At 48.5% G+C, this 27,023-nt stretch overlaps 1 protein-coding gene across 2 annotated transcripts in view; it reads left to right on the forward strand.

Moving 5' to 3' along the window:
* The window catches only part of ACAD10 (acyl-CoA dehydrogenase family member 10), a 226,918-nt gene that overhangs the window by 189,528 nt on the left and 10,367 nt on the right, over positions 1-27,023 (forward strand). For both annotated transcript variants that reach the window (XM_063964392.1, XM_063964391.1), the window contains one exon: positions 8,915-9,058. In XM_063964392.1, coding sequence (XP_063820462.1) covers positions 8,915-9,058 — 144 coding nt within the window. The remainder of the gene's footprint in view (positions 1-8,914; positions 9,059-27,023) is intronic.

Raw genomic sequence — 27,023 nt, forward strand, 5'->3', positions numbered from 1 at the left:
CAGGTAATGTCACTATTAACCAGAGACCCTGTACGTCATTTCTCCTCTCCAGGTTTCTAAAAGAACCTTGCTAACCTTCCATGTTACACTGCAGATGAGAGGCCTCTCTTTAAGGAGGCGATAGATGTCCAGGATACTGATTATGTTTCGTAGAGTCTGAACCAGTATCTCAGGATATTGAGGCGTATTGAACAGCAGTTCGTCTGGTGCTGCAGGTAAAGGAGTCGGACTCTTCAGGTCCCCCGGGGTTTGACGCCAAGGAGGAAATGACAGCGACTTGTTCAGTTTCGGATGAGCTGGATATGCTCCGGTAGGCGGCCGGGAGACATCCGAATTCACAATTTCAGGTATCGAACAATGTTTGTTTGCCTAGCCTATCGTTTTCCCGCAGATAGCAGGAAACGATATCAGACCTCTCCAGGGTATACCCCTCAATGTCTCACCGGTCCAACAGGCTGCCGTTTTCCTGGGGCAACCTTGCTGAAGGATCCATCTGAGAGACATATGCCGCAGCAGAGGTTCGACCTTGTCCGGAGCAGGTAGGTTGTGGAACAATTGTACTCTAGGTTACATCAACTGATGCTTTGGGACAGATCAGAGTCACGATTCTGCTTTATATTTTTTTGAGGTCTCCACGTCTGTATACTCGGAACCTGCATTTTCGCTTCGGCTGTCTTAACCCGACGACCTCTGGGGCTGCGACAGTGGCAGGCGAACAGGGAATCCTAATGGGCAGATGGTTCACGGGAAGGAACTTCCTGCATGATTTCTCGAACCATTGGGGTAAGTCTACTTTTCTTTCTTTTACGGCTGCCCCAGCTCCAAGACGGACATTTACAGGTCCTTCCTTTAGATCTCTCCGTGCCCTTTCAGGGTTTCGACTCCATGTCAGGGGCGGTATCTCCGTCACCAAGGGATCTCATGGTGACGGGCTGAAGCAAAGGTTCAGCATCCTCGGTCCAGTCTGATTTTAGGTCCTCCAACACACCCACAGGTCAGACCTTCCTACCACCTGGGAGGTCCCAGGGTAGGCGCAGGTCTGTGGTCTTTCTGGGAGGACTGGGAAGGCTTGGGCGGTTACAGACTCGATTTTGGAGTCCAACCGTCTCAGGGGTCCCTCGGCAAGGGTCGGCCGGTTTACGATGACAAGAGAGTCATACTGCAGGCGGCGCTCCATATGCTTCTAACCGCATAGGGTGTGGATCCCTGTTGTCACATATCATTTGAATCAGAACGGTTCTCAGACCTTTGTTTTCTTTTCACGTGCCGAAGCCAGATGGCTCGACCAGGCCTATTCTAGCCTTCGAATCCTTTCAGTCTGTGATTGCTAGTTTTGAACAAGAAAGTGGGTTTTACGCGTCCCTTGTCTTCAGGGATGCCGGTTTACTGAACTCCGTTGGGTTTCCTCATCGGGCTTTTCTCATATTCGCATTACAGGATACTCATTTTCACGGTCAGTCCTTTCCATTCGATCTCTCTTCCGCTCCCCCGGGTTCAGGAAGATCACAGAATAACTCTTTTTTAAGGACAGGAAGTGATGTTGGTTCCCTAATTGGACAATCTACTGCTAGTATCCCACTATGCAGATTAGGTGGCTTCTGAATATCCGAAAGATCCAGGAGTTTCGGGTTCGACACGGATCCAATTTATGCTCCTAGTAGACGTTTCTCAACCCGGTCCGTCAGAGGATTTTTTTTTCCTTCCTTGGCACCAGGTACTCTCTCTCTTCAGTTAAGTTGCGACGCAATGAGTGGTCGCCTACATTCCCCTCTGAGCGGAGGACAACAATCTTTTTTCCAGGTCAAGCCGCCAGGTCAGACTCCCGGGTGAGAATACATTCCCCGGAGTTTTGTCAGCTGGTCCGCTGTTGACGGAGATTTCGGATCGACCTCAGGGCGTTCTAACTGACTCTTTAACCCTTTACTACTCTCGGACGTGAGCTCTGGCGGCATTAGCCGAGGATGCCCTTAGGGCTCCTTGGAGTTTCTGGTTAGTCTATCCTGCCTCCTTGTCTATTTCTACCTCACTTTCGGTAACACAGGAGGGGAGAATGCGCGCTAGTCCTCTCGGTGGCTCCGGTTGGGCCACGCATGACTTAAAAGATCCAGCCTGCACCTGTTGTCAGTAGAGGAGCCTTGGCTCCTACCTCGACTGGACTGTCTACTTCAACAGGGTCCTTTTCTTTGTTCAATCTTACACTGAGTTCGTTTAACCGCGTGACTGTTCACGAGACCTCAGAAGGGAGGAGTTCCCTAGTTCGGTTATGCCTACTGGGCCCCGATTTCAGAAGTCTGTTACCTCTTCTCGCTTTTGCCACTTTTGGAAAACTTTATAGGGCATAGTGAGGATAATAGGGGTTTTTCCCCTTCTTTCAGTTACCATTCAGCCGTCATCTTGAGTTTCTCTGGGAGATTTTTGCTCGGCTGCGCTTCAAAATATATTGACCTGAATTTTAAGTCTCTGTCCTTTCGGTTTTCTTCCAAAAGAGACGAGCCTGGCGGCTGTAAGTTCGGGCTCTCTTTCAGGGAGTACTCTATTGGCAACTCCCCCGGCTGAGTTTCAGACTCAGCGGTCGTTTCTTCCAGAAGGGGATGTCCGTTTTTCATATAAATCTGACACTAGTGTTTTCGGCCCTTTTTGAATGTTGTCAGGGCTCACCGACTTTCTCGACAGAGAAATTAGGCTATTCGACGAAGTGTTTTCTTCTTTGTTCTGTACGATGCTCACGTACTAAATAGCCGGGGTTCCAGCATACGCTGGGCTGTTGGATACATCTGACCATCAGACAGTCCTCTTGGCGGTTGCTCTGGAGCCTCCGCTTCCTTTTTCATTGCACTCTACGAGTGTTGTGGGACCTTTGTGGGCGGCTGCCCATGGGGTCTCCATGAATACTTTGTCGAGCGGCTACTTGGTCGGACCGACATGCGTTTTGTCAAATTCTACAAGTTTGACACTTTTGCGGCCTCTGCATCACAGTTTGGCCGAGCGGTTTTACAGGATTCTCAGTGCTCTCCCACCCGTTTTGGGAGCTCTGGGACGTCCCCATTGTAACTACGCTCCAGTGGTCCCTAGTGGATGAAGGAGAAATCAGGATTTTGGTACTTACCGATAAATCCCTTTCTCCGATTCCACTGGGGCCACTGGACGCCCGCCCAGCGCTGTTCCTCCTTGTTTTTTGCTTAACGGTTTGCAGATCACTATATGACTGCTTGTTGAGTTCAGGCTAGTCTGGTTTTTGTTAAATTCTGTTCCAGGTTTGGTTTGTGTTCTCCTGGTTTACAGGGCGTCATTAACCTCCTCTACCTTAGGGTTTGTTTATTACAGCTCTCCTCGGGCACAGTTTTACGTAGACTGGCTTGGAGGGGAGATAGTTGGGGAGGAGCTAGCCTCAGTGTTGAAATTTTAAAGTGCCAGCTCCCAACTACTGCCTACTATTTCCCCATTGTAACTATGGTCCAGTGGCCCCTGTGGAATCGGAGAAAGGGATTTATCGGTAAGTACCAAAATCCTGATTTCCCCATTATCTGTTCCCCCCTCTCTCTGCCCAGCATCTGCCTTCTCTCCTCTCTCCCCAGCATCTGCTCCCCCTCCTCCCCAGCATCTGCATCCCCTCTTCTCTCTGCCCAGCATCTGCCCCCCCCCCCCTTCTCTCTACCCTGTATCTGCCTCCCCTCCTCTCCCTGCCCAGCAGCTGTACCCCCCACTCCAACATCTGTCTCCCCATCTCTCTCTCTCTGTCCAGCATCTGCTCCCCCTCTCACCAGCATCTGCCCCCTCCTCTATCTACCTAGCATCTGCCCCCCCCTCTTCTTTCTGCCCAGCATCTGTCTCCCCCCTATATCCCCAGCATCTGTCTCCCCCTTTCTCCCTAGCATCTGCCCCACCCCTCTCTCTCTCTGCCCAGAATCTGCCTCCTCTCCTCTCTCTGCCCAGCATCTGCCTCCTCTCCTCTCTCTCTCTCCCCAGAATCTGCACCCCTCCTCTATCTGCCTAGCATCTGCTTCCCCTCCTCTTTCTGCCCAACATCTGTCCCCCTCTCTCCCCAGCATCTGTCCCCCCTCTCCCAAGCATCTGTCTCCCCCCTCTTTCCCCATTATCTGTGCCCCCCCTCTCTGCCCAGCATCTGCCTTCTCTCCTCTCTCCCCAGCATCTGCTCCCCCTCCTTCTCCCCAGCATCTGCATCCCCTCTTCTCTCTGCCCAGCATCTGCCCCCCCTTCTCTCTACCCTGTATCTGCCTCCCCTGCTCTCTCTGCCCAGCAGCTGTACCCCCTCTCCAACATCTGTCTCCCCATCTCTCTCTCTCTGTCCAGCATCTGCCCCCCTCTCACCAGCATCTGCCCTCTCCTCTATCTACCTAGCATCTGCCCCCCCCCCCTCTTCATTCTGCCCAGCATCTGTCTCCCCCCTATCTCCCCAGCATCTGTCTCCCCCCTTTCTCCCTAGCATCTGCCCCACCTCTCTCTCTGCCCAGAATCTGCCTCCTCTCCTCTCTCTGCCCAGAATCTGCCTCCTCTCCTCTCTCTGTCCAGCATCTGCCTCCCCCTCTCTGCACAGCATCTGCCTCCACTCCTCTCTCTGTCCAGCATCTGCCCCCCCCCCTCTCTGCACAGCATCTGCCTCCACTCCTCTCTGTCCAGCATCTGTCTCCACTCCTCTCTGTCCAGCATCTGTCCCCCTGCTCTCTCTGTCCAGCATCTGTGTGTCCCCCTCTCTGTCCAGCACTGTCCCCCCTCCTGTTTCTGCCCAGCATCTGCCACATCTCCTCTCTCTGCCCAGCATCTGTACCCCTCCTCTCTCTGCCCAGCATCTGTACCCCCCTCTCCAGCATCTGTCCTCATCCTCTCTCTGCGTAGCATCTGCCTCCCCTCCTGTCTCTGCCCAGCATCTGCCCCCCTCTCTCTCCAGCATCTGTCCCCCTCTCCCGAGCATGTCTCCCCCCTCTCTCCCCAGCATCTACACCTCTTTCTCTGCCCATCATCTGTCCCCCCCTCTCTGCCCACCATCTGCCTCCCCTCCTCTCTCTCTGTCCAGCATCTGTACCCCCTCTCTTTGCCCAGCAACTGCTTCCCCTTCTGTCTCTGCCGAGCTTCTGCCCCCCTCTCTCCCCAGCATCTGTCCCCTCTTCTCTTTCTGCCCAGCATCTGCCTCCCCTCCTCTCTCTGCCCAGCATCTGCCCCCCTCTCTCCGCAGCATCTGTCTCCAGCCTCTGCCCCTCAGCATCTGTGCCTCCCCTCCTCTGCTCTGCCCAGCATCCGCCTCCCCTCCTCTGCTCTGCCCAGCATCCGCCTCCCCTCCTCTCTCTGTCCAGCATCTGCTTCCCCTCTCTATGCCTATAATCTGCCTTCACCTCCTTACTCTGCCTGGTATCTGTGTGTCTACCCCTCCCCCCCCCCCCCCCGTCCCCCCCTCTGCCCAGCGTCTGTCCCCCGTCCCCCCACTCTCTGGCCATCATCTGGCTGCCACTCCCCGCTTTGCCCAGAATTTGGTTGCTTTCCCATTTCTATCCAGCAGCTGGTTGTAATTGAATTGGGGGTACTATTCCTCCCCCTCTTTGCGGCACACGCCTTCGGTGTGTATTGTCCCTTTATTAAATATGGGACGGCGCAAATTTATAGTTTGCCAGGGGCGCTGAACACCCTAGCATCGGCCCTGCCCGTGAGGTCTAAATCCACCTCTGGCTTGTAGGGATTATTAAGATTATTGGGGACTCTCAAGTCTCAGCCTCAGTAAGTGAATAGATTCTTCCAGTAATGGAAGCAGCAGATGAGATATTTAGCCTTTCTGTAACTTTACCTAGAGAGTGAACTTGGAACAGGAGCCGATGTAAAAGCTTTTCTACACTCCATTTCCCATTTGTCCATTAGAGGGCAGAGGTGCTACACTTGTGGGATGTATAATAGGTTTCACTTTGCCAGGTTTGGAGGATAACGTAGGGTTAAGAACCTGAAAACCTTTACAAAAATGACCCGATAACAATCAATCAGTAAGCTGTACGTTGACCAAGTAAGTTTACTTCTTATCACGGAGATGTATAATGTTCATAGAAACTGCACCTTAGCTTATTGATAAAGTTGTGTGCCTGAAACTGCTTACTCAGAACAGGATACAACAGGATACAGTTCTGCCCATAGAGTTATCAGACAGCTCCTCATGATAATACCACCATTTTATTTTCAAATTTACATTGACAAATAATAAGAGGCAGTGGTTAGATACTTTGGATAAATGGACATGGGACAGATTCATCAGCTATTAGTTGTTAACTTCCTTAATATTGCAATACCTAAGGTGTTTGGACACTGTGCTAGTGATCCATCATTGTCACCTGGCTTGGCTCTCTCTATACATTTTATTTGGTGTAGCGTAGTGGCCTCTATTGGTGTGACCCTTCGGGATAAATCCTTTTCAATAGTATTAATACTTTTAGGTTTTTTGGTTTGTTATCATGGGTATGGGTCATTAGGTCGACCACTATTGGTCAACAGTGACTAGGTCGACACCTGAAATAGGAGACAGATATAACATGTGCAGAGAGAATTAGATTTGGGTGGGTTATTTTGTTTCTGTGCAGGGTAAATACTGGCTGCTTTATTTTTACACTGCAATTTAGATTGCAGATTGAACTCACCACACCCAAATCTAACTCTCTCTGCACATGTTATATCTGCCTCCCCTGCAGTGCACATGGTTTTGCCCAATTGCTAACAAAGTTCCTGCTGCGATCAACTCAGAATTACCCCCATGGTTTTGCCCATTAGAGAACAATTTTGCTGCTGCAATTAGGTCTGAATTAGGCCGTGAGTCAGTCTCAGTCAAGTGGGTATCCAGACTCTGGGTCGACACCTATTGGTCGACATTGAGTAGGTCGAAATGACCATTAGGTCGACATGAACAAGGTCGACATGGAAAAAGGTCGACGTGCGTTTTCCACTTTTTTATCTTCTTCTTTTTTTAATTTTCTCATACTTTACGATCCACGTGGACTACAATTGGGAACGGTAACCTGTGCTGAGCGCAGTGGTAGCGGAGCAAGGCACCTTGCCCGAAGCATAGCGAGCGAAGCGGTGCACTAATTGTGGTTCCCCGTCACTTTACAAAGAAAACGACACCCAAAAAAAATAAAAATGCATGTCAACCTTTTTCCTTGTTTACGTCGACCTAATGGCCGTGTCGACCTAGTCACTGTCGACCAATAGGTTTCGACCTAATGTGCGTCGACCCTGAGTCCCATACCCAGTCAAGTGCACATACATGCTACAATATTGCAACTAATTAAGTCATCTTAGTTCTGTTTGGCCACAATCTACTGCTGCATCCATGCTACAAAATTGCAAACTTATTAAGTCATCTTAGACCTGCATGGCCACAGAACCTGATCAACATCTCAAAGGGATTGTCTGGTAAATCTGGTCAGGTGATACCTGCATATGGCCCTATGCAAAACATCAGTTCCTTAAGATTTGGACATGCATGTGAGTGTACATGTAGGGTCGGTCCTGCCGCTGTGCAAGACCTTAAGCATAGCTTCCAACTGTCCCAATTTAGTCTGGACAGCCCCAATTTGAGGAGTATGTCCAAACTGTTGGCACCTTTCACCAGATCGTAGGAGCTATTACCTAGACCAGTGGTTCCCAAACTGAGTGCCGTGGTACCCTCGGGTGCCTCGGGTTGGTGGTCCATGACCAATTCAAATTGGTCATTGTAATAGGCAAAACCAGTGCTTGCAGCTGCCAATCATTAAATATGTGGACAAACAGAAATGAATTCTGTCCCTCACCACATAACTGAACGGGATCAGTATGTAAAGCTGGCGATCGGGATCCTGGCCATCAGTATACTGACAGCGGGATCCCAACCAGGGGTATGCCAGCAGTGGAGCGAGTGCTAGCAAGCCCCCTGCAGGCTCGCTGCGTTTACCACAGGATTTATTCTCCCTCTATGGGTGTTGTGGACAACGATAGAAGGAGGAAAGCCTGTAGCGCCAGGATTCCGGCGTCTGTATTTCCCCGCTGGTCAGGATTCCGACATCGACATTGTGACGTCCGGGATCCCGACCAGCGGTATGGTGACCGACTCCCAACTGAACCCAATGATAACATATAAACACAATTTGTTTAATTTTGGGGGGGGGGAATTTCTCAATAAGAAACCTTTCATCTAGGGGTGTCATGAAAATACTGATACTTTAGGGCATATTGAAAATATATGCACCAAATTAGGCGCTCTCAAAGTACCAAATTCAATAAGGAGGTGTGTGGAAAGAAAAGCAAAGTAATTGGTGTATCACCACAGAGATTATGAATACAATAATCACCGTAAAGGATCTTGAATAGTATTCAGAGCATATGACTCAGGACATCTGTCGCAACATAATATTCGTTCGGTGATCTGAAAAATAAATCTCCCCTTCCATCAATGGTTTAGGAGAAAAAGGAGAAACAAAACATAGTGCAGATTATCCTGGTATAACATACATTTAATATACTTGTTGCAAACAAACGTTGATTAAAAGCATATCAAATACACTCCAAATGGCACACAGCAGCAGGCAATGGCTTTCTGGTCAGAACTCTTGTGATCCTGATGTAATAAGGAAACAGACTGGATCTTTCACTCCAGATGTTTGGATCTAGTAACCAAGTGTCCACCTTGAAAGCTTACAGCTAAGGGAGCCCAGAAGTCCACAGAAGTAGAGCTATTTTAGGGCGCCTAGACTCAAAAAAAGTTTGGGAACCACTAACCTAGTCATTAATTTATATTATCTTATCATGCTTTTTAAAGTAATAGCATTTCCTACCTAAACATTACGTTATCTTTTGTAAGTTACTCTTTATACTGTATAGCAGCTGAGCATGCACATAATGTATTCTGGTCCAAAGCAAGGTAACCGTATTTTTACTTTATTTTCCCCAGGTAAAATCAAGAATTGCTTTTGGCAAACCTTTAGCTGAGCAAGGAACTATCCTGGCAGACATTGCAAAATCCAGAGCAGAGATCGAACAGGCAAGACTGCTGGTTCTGAAAGCTGCCCATCTTATGGATACTGTTGGCAATAAGGTAAACTCTCACTACCTTTAGCATAGAATTCATTAATTAGCCTTTTGCATAGCATGTAATAGTTATTTCTCCATCCGTGTCCACAGTAGATCCACAGGCTATACATTGGGTTGTAAGTGGCTTTAGAGGATCGGCACCAAATGGTTCAAGCTTTTGGACTCCCAGGAAGTTCCGGTCCAACCTCCTTATAACCCCACCTCCTGGCCCAGGAAGTCAGTTTTTTTGTTTGGTGCGGCAGGAGTCGGACCACTGTAGACAGTGTGGCTGTGGTTATTTTGCAGCCATAAGCTTTTTATTATTTTATATAGCCTTTTTCTCCTGCAGGATCCACAAGTTATCCACAGGATAACATTGGGATATGAGATAGCGACAGCGGATTGGCACCAAACGATAAAAGCTTTCAGCCTCCCAGAATGCAACAGGCCTGTCCCTATATTCCCGCCTCCTGGCTCAGGCAATTCAGTTTTATATTTAGTGCTACAGGAGCCGGACCATGGTCAATGGGCTGCTGGTTTTTAGCAGCAACAAGCTTTTTTTATTTTATTTTTATAGTCTTACTATATTTTTTGAGCAATCTTTCTAAAAAGCGTCTTATACGTACCTTAGAAAGAGTCGCTCCAACAACTCCCCGCCGGTTCGCGACAACGCTTACCCACGTGTACAGTGTTGTTTCGGCGGGTATCTGTGTAGGATGTACTAGCAAGTCCAGCAGACGTTACCAGGCTGTGGCCGAAGCACGGGGAGAAGGTAAGGCATCGGTTCCGCTTAGTAGGGGAAACGTGAGACACAGCTGCACTGTTTCAGGATGGAGACTACCAAACAGTCGCAGACGCGGCTGCCACCTCGGGTGCACCAGGGCTAGGCCTCAGGGATCACAGGCTCCAGGGGTAGTATGAGGCTGCGATCAATAGGGTTGATATCAGCAGTGGGGAGTAAGACACTCCCTTGGTCGCCCCTCCCCCTGGTTCATGACTAGTTTCCTCCGAGTTTCCCTCCATGAACTGAGCTCCCGCTTCCGTCTGAGACGCTGTGTGTCTTAAAGGACGCAGTCATAGCACAGGCAGCTGTATGACTGATGCGTCAGTGTTCACTTCGGCGTTTGTGTTCACTGTCGGTTCACAGAGCGATTGTGTACACTAATAGCGTCTGGATCCACTCAGCATTCACTAACGTATTGATCGATCCTGGAAGCGGGGTGAAGTCTTCCTGTATCCCACTCTCCTGAGCCGGGTGATACAGCACTAATTCTCTACCTACCTTTGGTAAGAATAGTTGAATAAGTGCCTGATGCATATGAGTCTGTAAACTATTGCTGCTGTTTTCTTTCGCTGTGCGACTGAATACGTTTAAACTCCTATATAAGGAATGCAGTAATATGTTTCTCCTACATACTTGAAATGTATCTGTAGTTGATTATGTGCTCATATTGCTTATTATACTAATGTATAACCTGTCACTGATTGCTGACTTTACTATTTTTTGTCAGTTTCTGTAAATTCCGATCCTCAATGCTGGTGCAAAGCAGGGATGGATCGGATTGTATGTCATTTTAACAAATTTTAAAGTGATTGCAATCACAATTTGTGTAGTAACACTGTAAAGGTGTGCGATTTATTTATCATGTCTAAGAGAGGAAAGGTTGAGGAGGATACACTCTCCACAGCAGCACCAACACTCATGTCATGTTTGTCTTGCAAAGCTGGGTTAACCTCTCAGGATCTGATTCAAAATGGATTATGTGCAAATTGTTTTAGCTTTCACCAAAGCCTCTTGAATAATCCGAGGCAGTCACAGGTTCAGGTTGTACCCCCATGGGCTACTTTTGCACAAACATTATCCATTATAGCTGAGCGGATAATGACAGCACCTATACCAAGGATAGGTTACCCTATTAACCCTTACATGCAACATTCCACCTGGTGGTTATCACATCCAGTACAGGAATCGGCAGTCTCTCGACAGAAACAGGGTGAAAGGCTGGTGGTAAGTAAATCACATACACATGAAACAATATCTTCATAGTCTACACATGTTTCAGATGAGGACTCGTCTGAGGATGAGGACTCATCGCACTCCAGGTCTGCATACAGAGATGAGGAGGAATGCCTCAGCTCAGTGGACATTCCTGAGCTAATTAGTGCTATGAAAGCCATTCTATCCTTAGAGGAGGCAGCAGAGCCATCTATTGGGTAATTCAGAGTTGATCGTAGATGTGCTAAGTTAAGCACATCTCCGAACATTTACTCTGACATGCAAGGGGACGCTGGCAGGGAGCTACTTGTTGCATCCCGGGTCGCTTCGACTGCGTGTGACGTCACGCAGCTGCCTCGGCCCGTCCCCCCTCTTGGTCCGGGCACGCCTGCATTGCCCGGACTGTGCCCCCAAAACGGCGGGCAAACGCCGCTGACCCACCCCCTCCCTGCCCAGCGAACACCTCTGCCTGTCAAGCAGACAGAGGCGATCTCAGGGCTGAGATGCCGATAGCATCTCTGGCATGCACATGCGCACTTCAGACCTGATCGTCCGCTGTGCGAAAACGCACAGCAGCGATCAGGTCTGAATTAGCCCCGAAGGCACCTGTGTTTAAACGTCCCAAAATAGTTAGGACTGAGTTTCCTGGGTCAGAACAGTCCGGCTGGTGACTGTTTAAAAAGGGAGGTGGCTCCCAAAGTAGATATGCATGTCATCTGATTGGTGCGAAAATCCACATTGCCTCTGCCTTCAACATCATTAAATTATGTCACGGATAGGAAAATAGATGGTTTTCTTAAAACCATTTTCTCCTTGTCTGGGGCAATCATAAGACCAGCCATGGCTTCGGCTTGGATGGCAAAAGCAGTGGCAGCCTGGGCTAATGCATTGGAGGATGACCTTTTAATGGCATCTAGAGAGCAAAAATCCCATATTGCACATATCAAACAGGCAGCTATTTTTGTGGAAGCAGCCTTGGATATGGGTACAATTGCCTCTCAAGCATCAGCCTCAGCAGTAGCAACTCGCAGAGCTGTTTGGCTATGTACATGGAAAGCTGACTCAGCATCTAAGAAGGTTCTGGAGTCTTTGCCTTTTACTGGAGATATTCTTGCTGTCTTGTCACAGGGCGTACAGGCCCTGATAGAGGCTATCAGAAATGTCCTGCACATTCCTGACACGATGGCGGATGTGGAGGAGGAATCCTTTTTTAATGTAAAAAAGAAATCCTCGGCTACTTTTCCTGCATCTAAGAAATTGAATGCCCTCTTTGAAGAAACTTGGGCTAACCCTGACAAGAAATTTCAGATCCCTAAAACATTGATTACATCATTTCCGTTTCCCCTGGATGATAGAAAGAAATGGGAAAACCCGCCGTTTGTCAACGCATCGGTATCTAGGTTGTCACGTAAGATTGTCTTACCGGTGCCTGGGGCAGCATCCTTAAAGGACACAGCTGACCGCAAAATTGAGAACACTCTCAAATCACTATACATGTCAGTGGGGGAGGCCCAGAGACCCACTATTGCTTGCGCATGGATCACTAGAGCCATCACAAAATGATCAGGTAACCTAATTGACAGTTTGGACACCTTACCCAGGGGGGACATTGTTTTACTCCTGCAGCATATCCAAGATTCTGCTAATTTTATGGTGGAGGCCTTAAAGGAAATTGGTTTGCTCAACGCTCGCACCACTGCCATGGCAGTGTCAGCATGCAGTGGATTGTGGCTACGCCAGTGGACTGCGGATGCGGACTCCAGGAAAGGAGTGGAAAATCTGCCTTTCCCAGGAGAGGTCCTGTTCGGTGATGAACTGGATAAGCTAATATCCAAGGCTACGGCGGGTAAGTCTATGTACCTTCTGTCATGGGGACTGGGTTTTGTGAATCCGGAATTGTGGCGTGTGGTTTGGTATCGGTGACTTTAGGCAGGATTAGCCGAGCAAGTTGAATGAAAGTCTTTTCATAGAGCTTTAAAGGAGGTTCCACAGGTGCCCTAGCTGTTTACTTGTTAGAGCGGTTGCGTCGGCAGGACCTGTACGTCTGTGGACGAACGTCTGGCGGAAACCCGGATAGGAAGACTGTAGACTTGGGTAACTGAGACTCGCTGAGAGGGATAGTGACTCGGAGAGGTCAGCATACGAGGAGAAATAACCGGGTGTAGATCCAGCAATCCAGGTGAGAACTCAGGGAACAGGATGCTTTAGAAGCAATGTTGTGGAGCACAGGGAACTAGCACACACAAGGCTGTGTGAGAGACGTTGCACTGGCAATTTGCTTACCCAGAAATCCCTAGATTTATACCTGCAGACTGTTTCCCATTGGTTTTGCAAACCTTGCAGGTGACTGAGTGTTTTAGATTAGCTGACCCTTCCAAGGCGGCGACGCCCATCCCGGACCTCTGCAGCTGGAAGCTGCACAAATGTTTGCTGCTGCCTCTGAGCCCTCTCCTTTCAGACATGCCTGCAAGTTGTGCCCCTCGCCAGCAGCCCGCACCCCCACCGGAGGGACCGCGCCAGAGCATCCGGACAGGTAAGTACCGCTGGTCCCGGAACCCGATCCGCCGGACCATGACATTACCCCCCCTTTTAGGGATGGCCACTGGACAGCCACCAGGTTTGCTGGGATTTTCTTCATGGAACTTGTGAAGTAAAGCGGGAGCATGAACAGCCAAAGAATCCTCCCAGGAACGCTCCTCAGGACTGTGTAGCCCTTCCAATCCAGAAGATATTGTAGATGTCCATGTCTTACTCGGGAGTCAATGATCTTCTTGATCTCTAATTCAATACCACGATCCGTGAAAACCTTTGGAGAGCGAGGAAGGATCTTACAAAACTTGTTTAACACTAAAGGCTTCAAAAGAGAAACATGAAAGGCTGGGAAGACTTTCAGGTACGGGGGTAACTTAAGCCTATAAGTTACGGAATTGATGATTTGTTCAACTGGGAAGGGCCCAATGTAGCGAGGAGCGAACTTCATAGATGGAACACGTAACCTTAAATTGCGCATAGAGAGCCAGACCTGATCTCCAACTGCCAATTTAGGTACCACCCTTCTCTTCTTATCAGCCCAGAACTTATAGCGAGCGGAGGCTTTTTGTAGATTTTGGTGAACTTTTCACCAAACTCCGGAAAGTCTCTTGAGAGATTCCTGAACCGCAGGAAGATCTTGAGCTGGTAAAGCCAGGAACTGAGGAACTCGAGGATGGAAGCCATATACGGTATAGAAAGGGGTATGACCTGTAGAAGAGTGGTAGGTGTTGTTGTGAGCAAACTCTGCCCATGGTAGTAGTTCTAGCCAGTCGTCTTGAGAAGAAGAGACATGAATTCTGAGGAACATCTCCAAGTCTTGATTGACTCTCTCTGTACTTCCATTGGTTTGAGGATGATATGCCGTTGAGAATTTTAACTGTACCCGTAGGGCGGCACAGAGAGCCCTCCAGAATCTAGCCACGAACTGGACTCCCCGGTCAGAAACAATTTCGGTTGGAAGACCGTGGGACTTGAAGATCTCTGCAATGAAAAGCTGAACTAACTCGGGTGCGGTGGGAAGACCCTTAAGAGGTACGAAACGAGCCATCTTAGAGAAGCGGTCTATGATTACCCAAATAGTAGTAAATCCTTTACAAGAGGGTAAATCCATGATGAAGTCCATAGAAAGGTGGGTCCATGGCATCTTAGGAATAGTTAGGGGTATTAGCTCTCCCGCTGGCCGAAGACGAGGGATCTTATGCTGTGCACACTTGGTGCAGGAGGCGATATAAGAGGAAACATCAGACTTCAGTGCAGGCCACCAATACGAGCGTTGGATAAGGTCGGTTGTCTTATGGACTCCAGCATGACCGGAAAACCGAGAGGTATGGGCCCAGGTCAGTAATTTCTTCCGAAGGTGAGGAGGTACAAAATCTTTTCCCAATGGAGGCTGTAGTTTAGTGGAGGTGAAGTTCCGAGACTCCAATACAGGCTGAGGAGAAGGAGAGTCGTTGGAATCCTCAGAGGAGTAGGATCCGGAGAGAGCATCTGCCTTCTGGTTTTGAGAACCAGGTCGAAAGGTTAGGGATAAATTAAATCTTGAGAATAACATTGCCCATCGGGCTAGACGAGGATTCAAACACTGAATATTCCTGAGAAAGATTAAATTCTTGTGATCAGTGAAAATAGTGATAGGAAACTTAGCCCCCTCCAAGAGATACCGCCACTCTTCCAATGCTAACTTAACAGCCAGTAGTTCTTGCTCTCCTATCGTATAGTTCCTTTCTGCTGGTAAGAACTTCTTGGAAAAGAACCCGCAAGGATGAAGTTTGTTGTCATTCAGACGTTGGGAGAGAACTGCTCCCACAGCATCGGCCGAAGCATCTACTTCTAAAACAAAGGCTTTATTGACATCGGGTTGCCTCAACACTGGAGCTGTAGTAAAAGCCTGTTTTAATCGTTGGAAAGCTTCGTCTGCAGATGTTGACCATTCTCTGGGATTAGCCTCCTTTCGAGTGAGAGCGGTGATAGGTGCCACTATAGAGGAGAATCCTTTGATAAATCTCCGGTAGAAATTTGCAAAACCCAAAAAGCATTAGATTGCTTTAAGGGTGGTGGGTTTGGACCAATTTAGAACCGCTTGTACCTTGGCTGGATCCATCTCTAATCCTGAACCAGATATTATGTAGCCCAGGAAGGGCATGGAGGATTGTTCGAAAAGACATTTTTCCAATTTGCAGTACAAATGATGTTGGCGAAGCCTCCGCAGCACCTCTTGGACTTGAGAACGGTGATCTTTCAGGTTGGTCGAGAAAATTAGTATGTCATCTAAATAGACTACTACAGAACTATAGAGTAAATCACTGAAAATTTCATTTACAAAATTTTGGAAAACTGCTGGTGCGTTGCTAAGCCCGAAGGGCATGACTGAATACTCGAAGTGCCCATCACGAGTGTAGAACGCCGTTTTCCATTCGTCACCCGCTCTGATCCGGATCAGGTTGTATGCTCCCCTGAGGTCCAACTTGGTGAAGACAGAGGCACCCTTAACCCGGTCAAATAGCTCTGAGATCAAGGGCATCGGGTAACGATTTTTTATTGTTATGTCGTTCAGACCCCGGTAGTCGATGCAGGGACGAAGACCACCATCCTTTTTTTGGACGAAAAAGAACCCCGCACCGGCTGGAGAGGTAGAAGGCCGAATAAATCCTCTAGCTAGATTTTCCTTGATGTATTGCGACATGGAGTCGGTCTCAGGGGCCGATGGAGGATATATTCGCCCTCTAGGAGGAATCTTTCCCGGAATAAGGTCAATAGGGTAGTCCCAGGGTCTGTGGGGTGGTAAGACTTCTGCTGCCTGTTTGCTGAAGACATCAGAAAAGGAGGAATACTGAGACGGAATTTGTGGTTGGATCTCCAGTTGGCTCTTATTCACATGTTTAACACTGGTAAGACAAGTTTGAGCACACGACTCTCCCCAGGCCAAAATTTGCATATTCACCCAATCGATTCTTGGGTTGTGCTTCTGGAGCCAAGGAAGTCCCAAAACAATTTCATGAGTAGCTATTGGAAGGACCAAGAAATTAAGTAACTCCTTATGGAGAGCTCCTACACATAGCTGAAGGGGAAGAGTCTGGTGGGTAACTACTCCACTGCAGATTCGACTTCCATCTACAGCGGAAAGGGCAATTGGTCGGGAAAGCTCAACTGTAGGAATCCGTAGTCGCTGTACCACATCTGCCGTGATAAAGTTTTCAGCAGCTCCCGAATCTAGGAGAGAGAAAAACCCTTTAGAACCCTGTGGCAGGCCCAAAGAAACCTCTAGGACAGGCTCAGAACGAGATGGAGACGATGTCACCACTCCTAACCTAATGTCTCCTTTTCTGGTTAGGAGAGCTAGTTCCGGACGCTGGGTGCAAGAGGCTACCAAATGTCCTGAACCTCCGCAGTATAGGCACAAGTTCTCCCTGCGCCTTCTCTGACACTCCTCTGGCGAGAGACGAGCCCTATTGATCTGCATAGGCTCATCCTGAGATGCTTCAGCTGACACACTCGAGGAAGAAGGCGGAGGAGGACGGAACCTTGGGCGCTCCCCACGATTCTTCTCTAACTGGCGCTCTCTAAAACGAAGGTCCGAAGGTCAATCTTGGTACAAAGGGAAATCAAGTCATCTAATTTGGGCGGATGGTCCCGGGTAGCCAACTCGTCCTTGATTTTGTCAGACAGACCTTTCCAGAAGGCCGATACTAGTGCCTCCTCATTCCACCGTAATTCTGAAGCATAGGTCTGGAATTGTACTACATACTGTCCCACAGACCGGTCTCCCTGCCGGAGGCGCATTATCTCGATTGATGCCGACGTGGTTCTTCCGGGTTCATCGAAATTTTTTCGGAAAGGTAGCGATGAATTCATCATATTTGTCAAGTAGAGAATCAGCTCTCTCCCACAGGGGTGACACCCAATCCAGGGATGGACCGGCCAGGAGGGAGACGATATATGCTACCTTTGCCTTCTGTGATGGGAAGTTAAAGGGCTGTAAAGAGAAATGAATCTCACACTGGTTTAAGAACCCGCGGCACATCTTCGGGTTCCCGTCGAATTTGGTGGGCATCGGTAGTCGCAGGGATGAAGGGGAAGCTACCATAGGAACTGGGGTGGTCGGCACTTGCTGAGTCTCCGGGCGTCGACCAGTGGCGACATGAGCAATGTCGGCTTGCATGGAATCCTGGCGGGTAGCCATCCCTTGAATAAATTGAGCTAATTGGCGCTGGGATTCCTCTAGACTCTCCAGACGAGCTGCTATGCCCTGCAGAAGATCCGTACCGGAACCATGAGCACCCTCCGGATCCATAGGGCCAGTGCAAACTGTCACGGGGACTGGGTTTTGTGAATCCGGAATTGTGGCGTGCGGTTTGGTATCGGTGACTTTAGGCAGGATTAGCTGAGCAAGTTGAATGAAAGTCTTTTCATAGAGCTTTAAAGGAGGTTCCACAGGTGCCCTAGCTGTTTACTTGTTAGAGCGGTTGCGTCGGCAGGACCTGTACGTCTGTGGACGAACGTCTGGCGGAAACCCGGATAGGAAGACTGTAGACTGGGGTAACTGAGACTCGCTGAGAGGGATGGTGACTCGGAGAGGTCAGCATACGAGGAGAAATAACCGGGTGTAGATCCAGCAATCCAGGTGAGAACTCAGGGAACAGGATGCTTTAGAAGCAATGTTGTGGAGCACGGGGAACTAGCACACACAAGGCTGTGTGAGAGACGTTGCACTGGCAATTTGCTTACCCAGAAATCCCTAGATTTATACCTGCAGACTGTTTCCCATTGGTTTTGCAAACCTTGCAGGTGACTGAGTGTTTTAGATTAGCTGACCCTTCCAAGGCGGCGACGCCCATCCCGGACCTCTGCAGCTGGAAGCTGCACAAATGTTTGCTGCTGCCTCTGAGCCCTCTCCTCCCAGACATGCCTGCAAGTTGTGCCCCTCGCCAGCAGCCCGCACCCCCACCGGAGGGACCGCGCCAGAGCATCCGGACAGGTAAGTACCGCTGGTCCCGGAACCCGATCCGCCGGACCGTGACATTACCCCCCCTTTTAGGGATGGCCACTGGACAGCCACCAGGTTTGCTGGGATTTTCTTCATGGAACTTGTGAAGTAAAGCGGGAGCATGAACAGCCAAAGAATCCTCCCAGGAACGCTCCTCAGGACTGTGTAGCCCTTCCAATCCAGAAGATATTGTAGATGTCCATGTCTTACTCGGGAGTCAATGATCTTCTTGATCTCTAATTCAATACCACGATCCGTGACAACCTTTGGAGAGCGAGGAAGGATCTTACAAAACTTGTTTAACACTAAAGGCTTCAAAAGAGAAACATGAAAGGCTGGGAAGACTTTCAGGTACGGGGGTAACTTAAGCCTATAAGTTACGGAATTGATGATTTGTTCAACTGGGAAGGGTCCAATGTAGCGAGGAGCGAACTTCATAGATGGAACACGTAACCTTAAATTGCGCATAGAGAGCCAGACCTGATCTCCAACTGCCAATTTAGGTACCACCCTTCTCTTCTTATCAGCCCAGAACTTATAGCGAGCGGAGGCTTTTTGTAGATTTTGGTGAACTTTTCACCAAACTCCGGAAAGTCTCTTGAGAGATTCCTGAACCGCAGGAAGATCTTGAGCTGGTAAAGCCAGGAACTGAGGAACTCGAGGATGGAAGCCATATACGGTATAGAAAGGGGTATGACCTGTAGAAGAGTGGTAGGTGTTGTTGTGAGCAAACTCTGCCCATGGTAGTAGTTCTAGCCAGTCGTCTTGAGAAGAAGAGACATGAATTCTGAGGAACATCTCCAAGTCTTGATTGACTCTCTCTGTACTTCCATTGGTTTGAGGATGATATGCCGTTGAGAATTTTAACTGTACCCGTAGGGCGGCACAGAGAGCCCTCCAGAATCTAGCCACGAACTGGACTCCCCGGTCAGAAACAATTTCGGTTGGAAGACCGTGGGACTTGAAGATCTCTGCAATGAAAAGCTGAACTAACTCGGGTGCGGTGGGAAGACCCTTAAGAGGTACGAAACGAGCCATCTTAGAGAAGCGGTCTATGATTACCCAAATAGTAGTAAATCCTTTACAAGAGGGTAAATCCATGGTGAAGTCCATAGAAAGGTGGGTCCATGGCATCTTAGGAATAGTTAGGGGTATTAGCTCTCCCGCTGGCCGAAGACGAGGGATCTTATGCTGTGCACACCTGGTGCAGGAGGCGATATAAGAGGAAACATCAGACTTCAGTGCAGGCCACCAATACGAGCGTTGGATAAGGTCGGTTGTCTTATGGACTCCAGCATGACCGGAAAACCGAGAGGTATGGGCCCAGGTCAGTAATTTCTTCCGAAGGTGAGGAGGTACAAAATCTTTTCCCAATGGAGGCTGTAGTTTAGTGGAGGCGAAGTTCCGAGACTCCAATACAGGCTGAGGAGAAGGAGAGTCGTTGGAATCCTCAGAGGAGTAGGATCCGGAGAGAGCATCTGCCTTCTGGTTTTGAGAACCAGGTCGAAAGGTTAGGGATAAATTAAATCTTGAGAATAACATTGCCCATCGGGCTAGACGAGGATTCAAACACTGAATATTCCTGAGAAAGATTAAATTCTTGTGATCAGTGAAAATAGTGATAGGAAACTTAGCCCCCTCCAAGAGAATACCGCCACTCTTCCAATGCTAACTTAACAGCCAGTAGTTCTTGCTCTCCTATCGTATAGTTCCTTTCTGCTGGTAAGAACTTCTTGGAAAAGAACCCGCAAGGATGAAGTTTGTTGTCATTCAGACGTTGGGAGAGAACTGCTCCCACAGCATCGGCCGAAGCATCTACTTCTAAAACAAAGGCTTTATTGACATCGGGTTGCCTCAACACTGGAGCTGTAGTAAAAGCCTGTTTTAATCGTTGGAAAGCTTCGTCTGCAGATGTTGACCATTCTCTGGGATTAGCCTCCTTTCGAGTGAGAGCGGTGATAGGTGCCACTATAGAGGAGAATCCTTTGATAAATCTCCGGTAGAAATTTGCAAAACCCAAAAAGCATTAGATTGCTTTAAGGGTGGTGGGTTTGGACCAATTTAGAACCGCTTGTACCTTGGCTGGATCCATCTCTAATCCTGAACCAGATATTATGTAGCCCAGGAAGGGCATGGAGGATTGTTCGAAAAGACATTTTTCCAATTTGCAGTACAAATGATGTTGGCGAAGCCTCCGCAGCACCTCTTGGACTTGAGAACGGTGATCTTTCAGGTTGGTCGAGAAAATTAGTATGTCATCTAAATAGACTACTACAGAACTATAGAGTAAATCACTGAAAATTTCATTTACAAAATTTTGGAAAACTGCTGGTGCGTTGCTAAGCCCGAAGGGCATGACTGAATACTCGAAGTGCCCATCACGAGTGTAGAACGCCGTTTTCCATTCGTCACCCGCTCTGATCCGGATCAGGTTGTATGCTCCCCTGAGGTCCAACTTGGTGAAGACAGAGGCACCCTTAACCCGGTCAAATAGCTCTGAGATCAAGGGCATCGGGTAACGATTTTTTATTGTTATGTCGTTCAGACCCCGGTAGTCGATGCAGGGACGAAGACCACCATCCTTTTTTTGGACGAAAAAGAACCCCGCACCGGCTGGAGAGGTAGAAGGCCGAATAAATCCTCTAGCTAGATTTTCCTTGATGTATTGCGACAGAGCATCCGGACAGGTAAGTACCGCTGGTCCCGGAACCCGATCCGCCGGAACGTGACACCTTCCTACCGCTACACCCACAGCTAGGAAAACCAACACTGCTCCAACTCTGCAGTCCTTTCGGACAGCAAAATTCAAAGGCAAATCCAAGGGCCCCTCTTCTACCTTCAAAGGTAATAGAGGTAAAACCAGGAAACCAGCAGCTGCATGTTCTCAGGAACAGACCTCCGGGTCTGCTTCCTCAAAGCCTTCAGCATGACGTTGGGCCGCACTGCCTGGAAGACAGGCAGGTGGGAGCACGGTTACATTATTTCAGTCACGTTTGGGCAACGTCTTGCCAGGACCCCTGGGTCACAGACCTTATCGCCCAGGGATGCAGACCGGAGCTTCAGGAACTCCCACCTCACGGATTCTTCAAATCAGGCTTACCAACTTCTCCGGAAGCAAGTGTGACTTTACAGGTGGCAATTCAAAAACTGGTGCTGACTCTCAGTTCCACTTCAACTACAAAACAAGGATTATTACTCCAGCCTGTTTGTGGTACCGAAACCGGACGGATCGGTGAGGCCCATTCTCAACGTCAAATCTCTGAACCCATATTTAAGGGTGTTCAAATTCAAGATGGAGTCTCTGAGAGCGGTGATCTCAGGTCTGGAGGAGGGGGAATTTCTGGTGTCTCTGGACATCAAGGATGCGTACCTTCACATTCCGATTTGGCCGCCTCATCAGGCGTATCTAAGGTTTGCACTACAGGACTGTCACTACCAGTTTCAGGCCCTACCATTTGGCCTCTCCACGGCACCGAGGGTATTCACCAAGGTAATGGCAGAGATGATGTTTCTCTTCCGCAAACAGGGAGTGAATTACCATACCTGGATGACCTGATGATAAAAGCGCCTTCCAGGGAGAGGTTGTTGGACAGCATTGCCCTCTCAACCAGACTTCTCCAGGATCACGAATGGATTCTGAACCTGCCGAAATCCCACATGGAACCAACACGGAGACTTCCATTCCTAGGAATGATCCTGGATACGGAGGAACAAAGGGTGTTCCGTTGGAAAAGGCATTGGTAATCCAGTCCATGGTGCGCGATGTCCTAAAACCAACCCAGATATCGGTGTATCTGTGCATTCGCCTTCTGGGGAAGATGGTAGCTTCTTACGAGGCTCTGCAGTACGGAAGGTTTCATGCCAGGCCATGCCAGCTGGATCTGTTGGACAAATGGTTGCATCTTCACATGCACCAGAGGATACGTCTGTCGCCAAAAGACAGGATTTCTCTTCTGTGGTGGCTCCAAACTTTTCACCTGACCGAGGGTCGACAGTTCGGGATTCAAAATTGGATTCTGCTAACCACGGACGCAAGCCTCAGAGGTTAGGGAGCAGTCACCCAAGGGGAACAGTTCCAAGAAAATGGTCAAGTCAGGAAGCCATTCTTCCGATCAACATTCTGTAACTAAGGGCCATATACTACGCCCTTCTACAGGCATCGCATCTTCTTCAAGATCAAGCCATTCAGGTTCAGTTGGACAATGTGACGGCAGTAACGTACATAAAGCAACAGGGAGGAACGAAGAGCAGAGCTGCAATGTCAGAGATAACAAAAATTATCCTCTGGGCAGAAAGACACGCGGTGGCACTGTCCACAATCTTCATTCCGGGAGTAGACAACTGGGAAGCGGACTTCCTCAGCAGACAAGACCTCCACCCAGGAGAGTGGGGCCTTCACCCGCAGGTGTTCAAGTCCTTGACAAGTCGGTGGGGAATTCCACAGATAGACATGATGGCCTCTCGTCTCAACAAGAAGCTAAAGCGCTATTGTTCCAGGTCGAGGGACCCACAAGCAGTGGCAGTGGACGCTCTGGTGACTCCGTGGGTTTACCAGATGGTATCAAAAGAATTAAAAGGGAAAAAGTTCAAGCAATTCTCATTGCTCCAGATTGGCCGAAAAGGGCCTGGTATGCGGATCTGCTGGAGTTGCTCCTGGAGGACCCGTGGCCCCTGCCTCTGCGAGAGAATCTTCTGCAACAGGGGCCGTTCGTCTATCAAGACTTACCGCGGCTACGTTTGACGGCATGGAAATTGAGCGTCAGATTTTAGCCCGGAAAGACATTCCAAACAAGGTTATTCCAACCCTGATCCAAGTTAGGAAAGGGGAAACGTCTAAACATTACCACCGTATTTGGAAAAAAATATGTCTCGTGGTGTGAAAAAAGGAAATTTCCTGCAGTGGAATTTCAACTGGGACGTTTTCTCCTTTTTCTACAGTCAGGTGTGGATGTGGGCCTATGTTTGCGCTCCTTGAAAGTCCAGATTTTGGCCTTGTCCATTTTCTTCCAGAAACAATTGGCTTCCCTCCCTGAGGTTCAGCTGTTCTTGAAAGGTGTTATGCACATCCAGCCGCCCTTTGTGCCTCCCACGGCACCATGGGATCTTAACGTGGTGTTGCAGTTTCTGCAATCGGACTGGTTTGAACCTTTACAGGAGGTTGACGTAAAGTTTCTTACGTGGAAGACTGTTACACTGTTGGCCTTGGCTACCGCAAGGCGTGTGTCCGAATTGGGGGCGTTGTCTCACAAATGCCCCTATTTGATTTTTTCATGAGGATAGAGCTGAACTCAGAACTCGTCAGCAATTTCTTCCTAAGGTGGTGTCTGCGTTTCATATCAACCAACCTATTGTGGTTCTGGTGCTTACTGACACCTCTGCTACCTCAAAGTCCCTGGATGTTGTGAGGGCTTTGAAGATCTACGTGAAGAGGTTAGCTCATCACAGAAAATCTGACTCGCTGTTTGTTCTCTATGATCCCAAGAAAATTGAGTGTCCTGCTTCAAAGCAGTCTATTGCTCGCTGGATCAGGCTTACTATCCTGCAGGCTTATTCATTGGCAGGATTGCTGGTTCCTAAAGTGCAAGCCAACTCTACTAGGTCTGTGGGTTCTTCCTGGGCGGCTGCCCGGGGTGTCTCGGCTTTAGAGCTCTGCCGAGCAGCTACTTGGTCTGGATCGAACACGTTTGCTAAGTTCTACAAGTTCGATACTTTGGCCTCTGAGGACCTTCAGTTTGGTCAATTAGTTCTGCAGGAACCTCAGCACTCTCCCACCCGGTTTGGGAGCTTTGGTACATCCCCATGGTACTAATGTGGACCCCCAGTATCCTCTAAAACGTAAGAGAAAATAGGATTTTAATTACCTACCGGTAAATCCCTTTTCTCGTAGTCCGTAGAGAATACTGGGCGCCTGCTCAGTGCTTCGTGTTTCCTGCCCTGTTACTTTGTTAAGTAATGTTGTTGGTTCAGCTGTTGCTGTTCCTGTTCAGTTTGGTTAGCATGGCTTTCCTCTTGTTTGTGTGGGCTGGTTCGAATCTCACCACTGTTCTGTTACAGCCTTCCTCAGGATATGTCCGTTTTCTCGGGCACAGTTTCTAGACTGAGTCTGGTAGGATGGGCATAGAGGGAGGAGCCAGTGCACACTATTGATTTCTTAAAGTGCCCAAGGCTCCTAGTGGACCCATTTATACCCATGGTACTAATGTGGACCCCAGTATCCTCTACGGACTGCGAGTAAAAGATTTACCGGTAGGTAATTAAAATCCTATTTTCTCCTAAGTCCACAGGATCTACAGGGATCCCAACCTGACGCACCTGATTTGAGGATCCTTTCACTTACTAACCTTTTCCTTCTTGTATGGAAAGGTGTGCATGTGTGTTCTTCTCGCCTGATTAGGGCTATCTATGATGCTCCTGCCTTGAGCTTTGGAAAACAACTAAATTGCCTGAGCCAGGAGGTGGGGATATGGGGACGGGCCCGTTGCATTCTTGGAGGCCGAAAGCTATGATCGTTTGGTGCCAATCCGCTGTCGCTACCTCATATCCCAATGTTATCCTGTGGACTTAAGAGAAATAGAGTTATCAACGGTAAGTCTACCATAACAATTATTTTGGAGCAACCTTTCTTTGTGTCTTAAACACAGGGTAAATGTTATTCCACCAACTTCCTGCCGTTGTCGCAACAACAGTTACCTTCGTGTAATCATTGCTGTCTTGACGGACGACAGCTGGATGAACTAGCAGATTCATGCTGCCGATCCTAGGCTGTGGCTGGAGACTGGAAAGAAAGGTAAGAGCATCTCTGTCCGCTGGCGGATACAGACGCATGTAACACAGCCTGACTGTCTCAGGTTGGAGACTACTGGACAGTCACTGATACACTCGCTCACCTCGGGTGCACCTGTGCTAGACTTCAGGGATCATAGGTTCCGGGGATAAATTTGGAGGCCGTATATCCCTGGGGTGGATGTCAGCAGTGGCGAGTCAAGGCTCCCTTGTCGCCCCTCCCCCCAGTTCATGGCCAGTTTCCTCAGAGTTTTCCGCCATCAACTGTATTTACCCGCTTCCAAAGTCTGAGTCGCAGTACATATGTCTCAGTCGCTGTGCGACTGTTTTCACTGAAGCGTCTCTTACTGATAGCCATTTTTTAACTGTTCTTTTTTAAATAGGAAGCCGGGTTCCAGTCTCCTGTATCTCGCTCTCCGGAGGCAGGTGATACAGTACTAAAATTCCTTACTACCTATGCAGTATGGTGTAGTTGAATTATGTGCCTAATGCAATTGTATGACTATGTATATTGCTGTATTATTCACTTGTGCGTGTAGATTCGCTAGTCTCCTTGTATCCTTATCTTCGGAGGCAGGTGATACAGCACTGATGTCTCTGCCTACCTAGGTGGTAAATGTAGTTGAATATATGTGCCTTTTGCAAATGAATAACAATATATTAATATTGATGTATTATTCGCATGTGCGTCTGTATACGCTATTTCCATGTAACCCGCTTCCTGTAGTGAGGTTATACAGTAATAATATCTACTTTAGAGTAAGTGTAGATTGACTATGTTCATTTGCTAATGCATTAATATATATTTTTTTTTATTGTGATGTCTGCTAGTGCTGCTGTCTGACTTTAAAACTAATCTTTTTTGTCAGTCTCATTCTATCTCTCTGTTTTTTCACTCTATGCTGGTGTACTTCACTTTGAGGTTTCATAAGTGAAGACTATCACATCACTGCGATTTATTACACTATTCTGTGAATATGGGCCCTCATTCCGAGTTGTTCGCTCGGTAAAAATCTTCGCATCGCAGCGATTTTCCGCTTAATGTGCATGAGCAATGTTCGCACTGCGACTGCGCCAAGTAAATTTGCTATGCACTTAGGAATTTTACTCACGGCTTTTTCATCGGTCTGGCGATCGTAATGTGATTGACAGGAAATGGGTGTTACTGGGCGGAAACAGGCCGTTTTATGGGCGTGTGGGAAAAAACGCTACCGTTTCCGAAAAAAACGCAGGAGTGGCCGGAGAAACGGAGGAGTGTCTGGGCGAACGCTGGGAGTGTTTGTGACGTCAAACCAGGAACGACAAGCACTGAACTGATCGCAGATGCCGAGTAAGTCTGAAGCTACTCAGAAACTGCTACGAGGTGTGTAATCGCAATATTGCGAATACATCGTTCGCAATTTTAAAATGCTAAGATTCACTCCCAGTAGGCGGCGGCTTAGCATGAGCAAATCTGCTAAAATCCGCTTGCGAGCGAACAACTCGGAATGACCTCCATGGTTACTTATCCTCACGAGGCAAAGATAACGATCCAGCACCTATATTAACATCTTGTTTGTCCTGTAAAGCAAGATTGGGTCCTTGGAACTCAGTGCAGGATGGGTTATGTGCTAACTGTTTGGGTTCATTCAAAACCTCAAACAGGTTAAGCAATCGACTACAGGTTAGGATTCAGTGCAACTGGAACCCCCTTGG

This window comes from Pseudophryne corroboree, chromosome 1 (assembly GCF_028390025.1).
Source record: "Pseudophryne corroboree isolate aPseCor3 chromosome 1, aPseCor3.hap2, whole genome shotgun sequence".
In the NCBI taxonomy this organism is placed as follows: Eukaryota; Metazoa; Chordata; class Amphibia; order Anura; family Myobatrachidae; genus Pseudophryne; species Pseudophryne corroboree.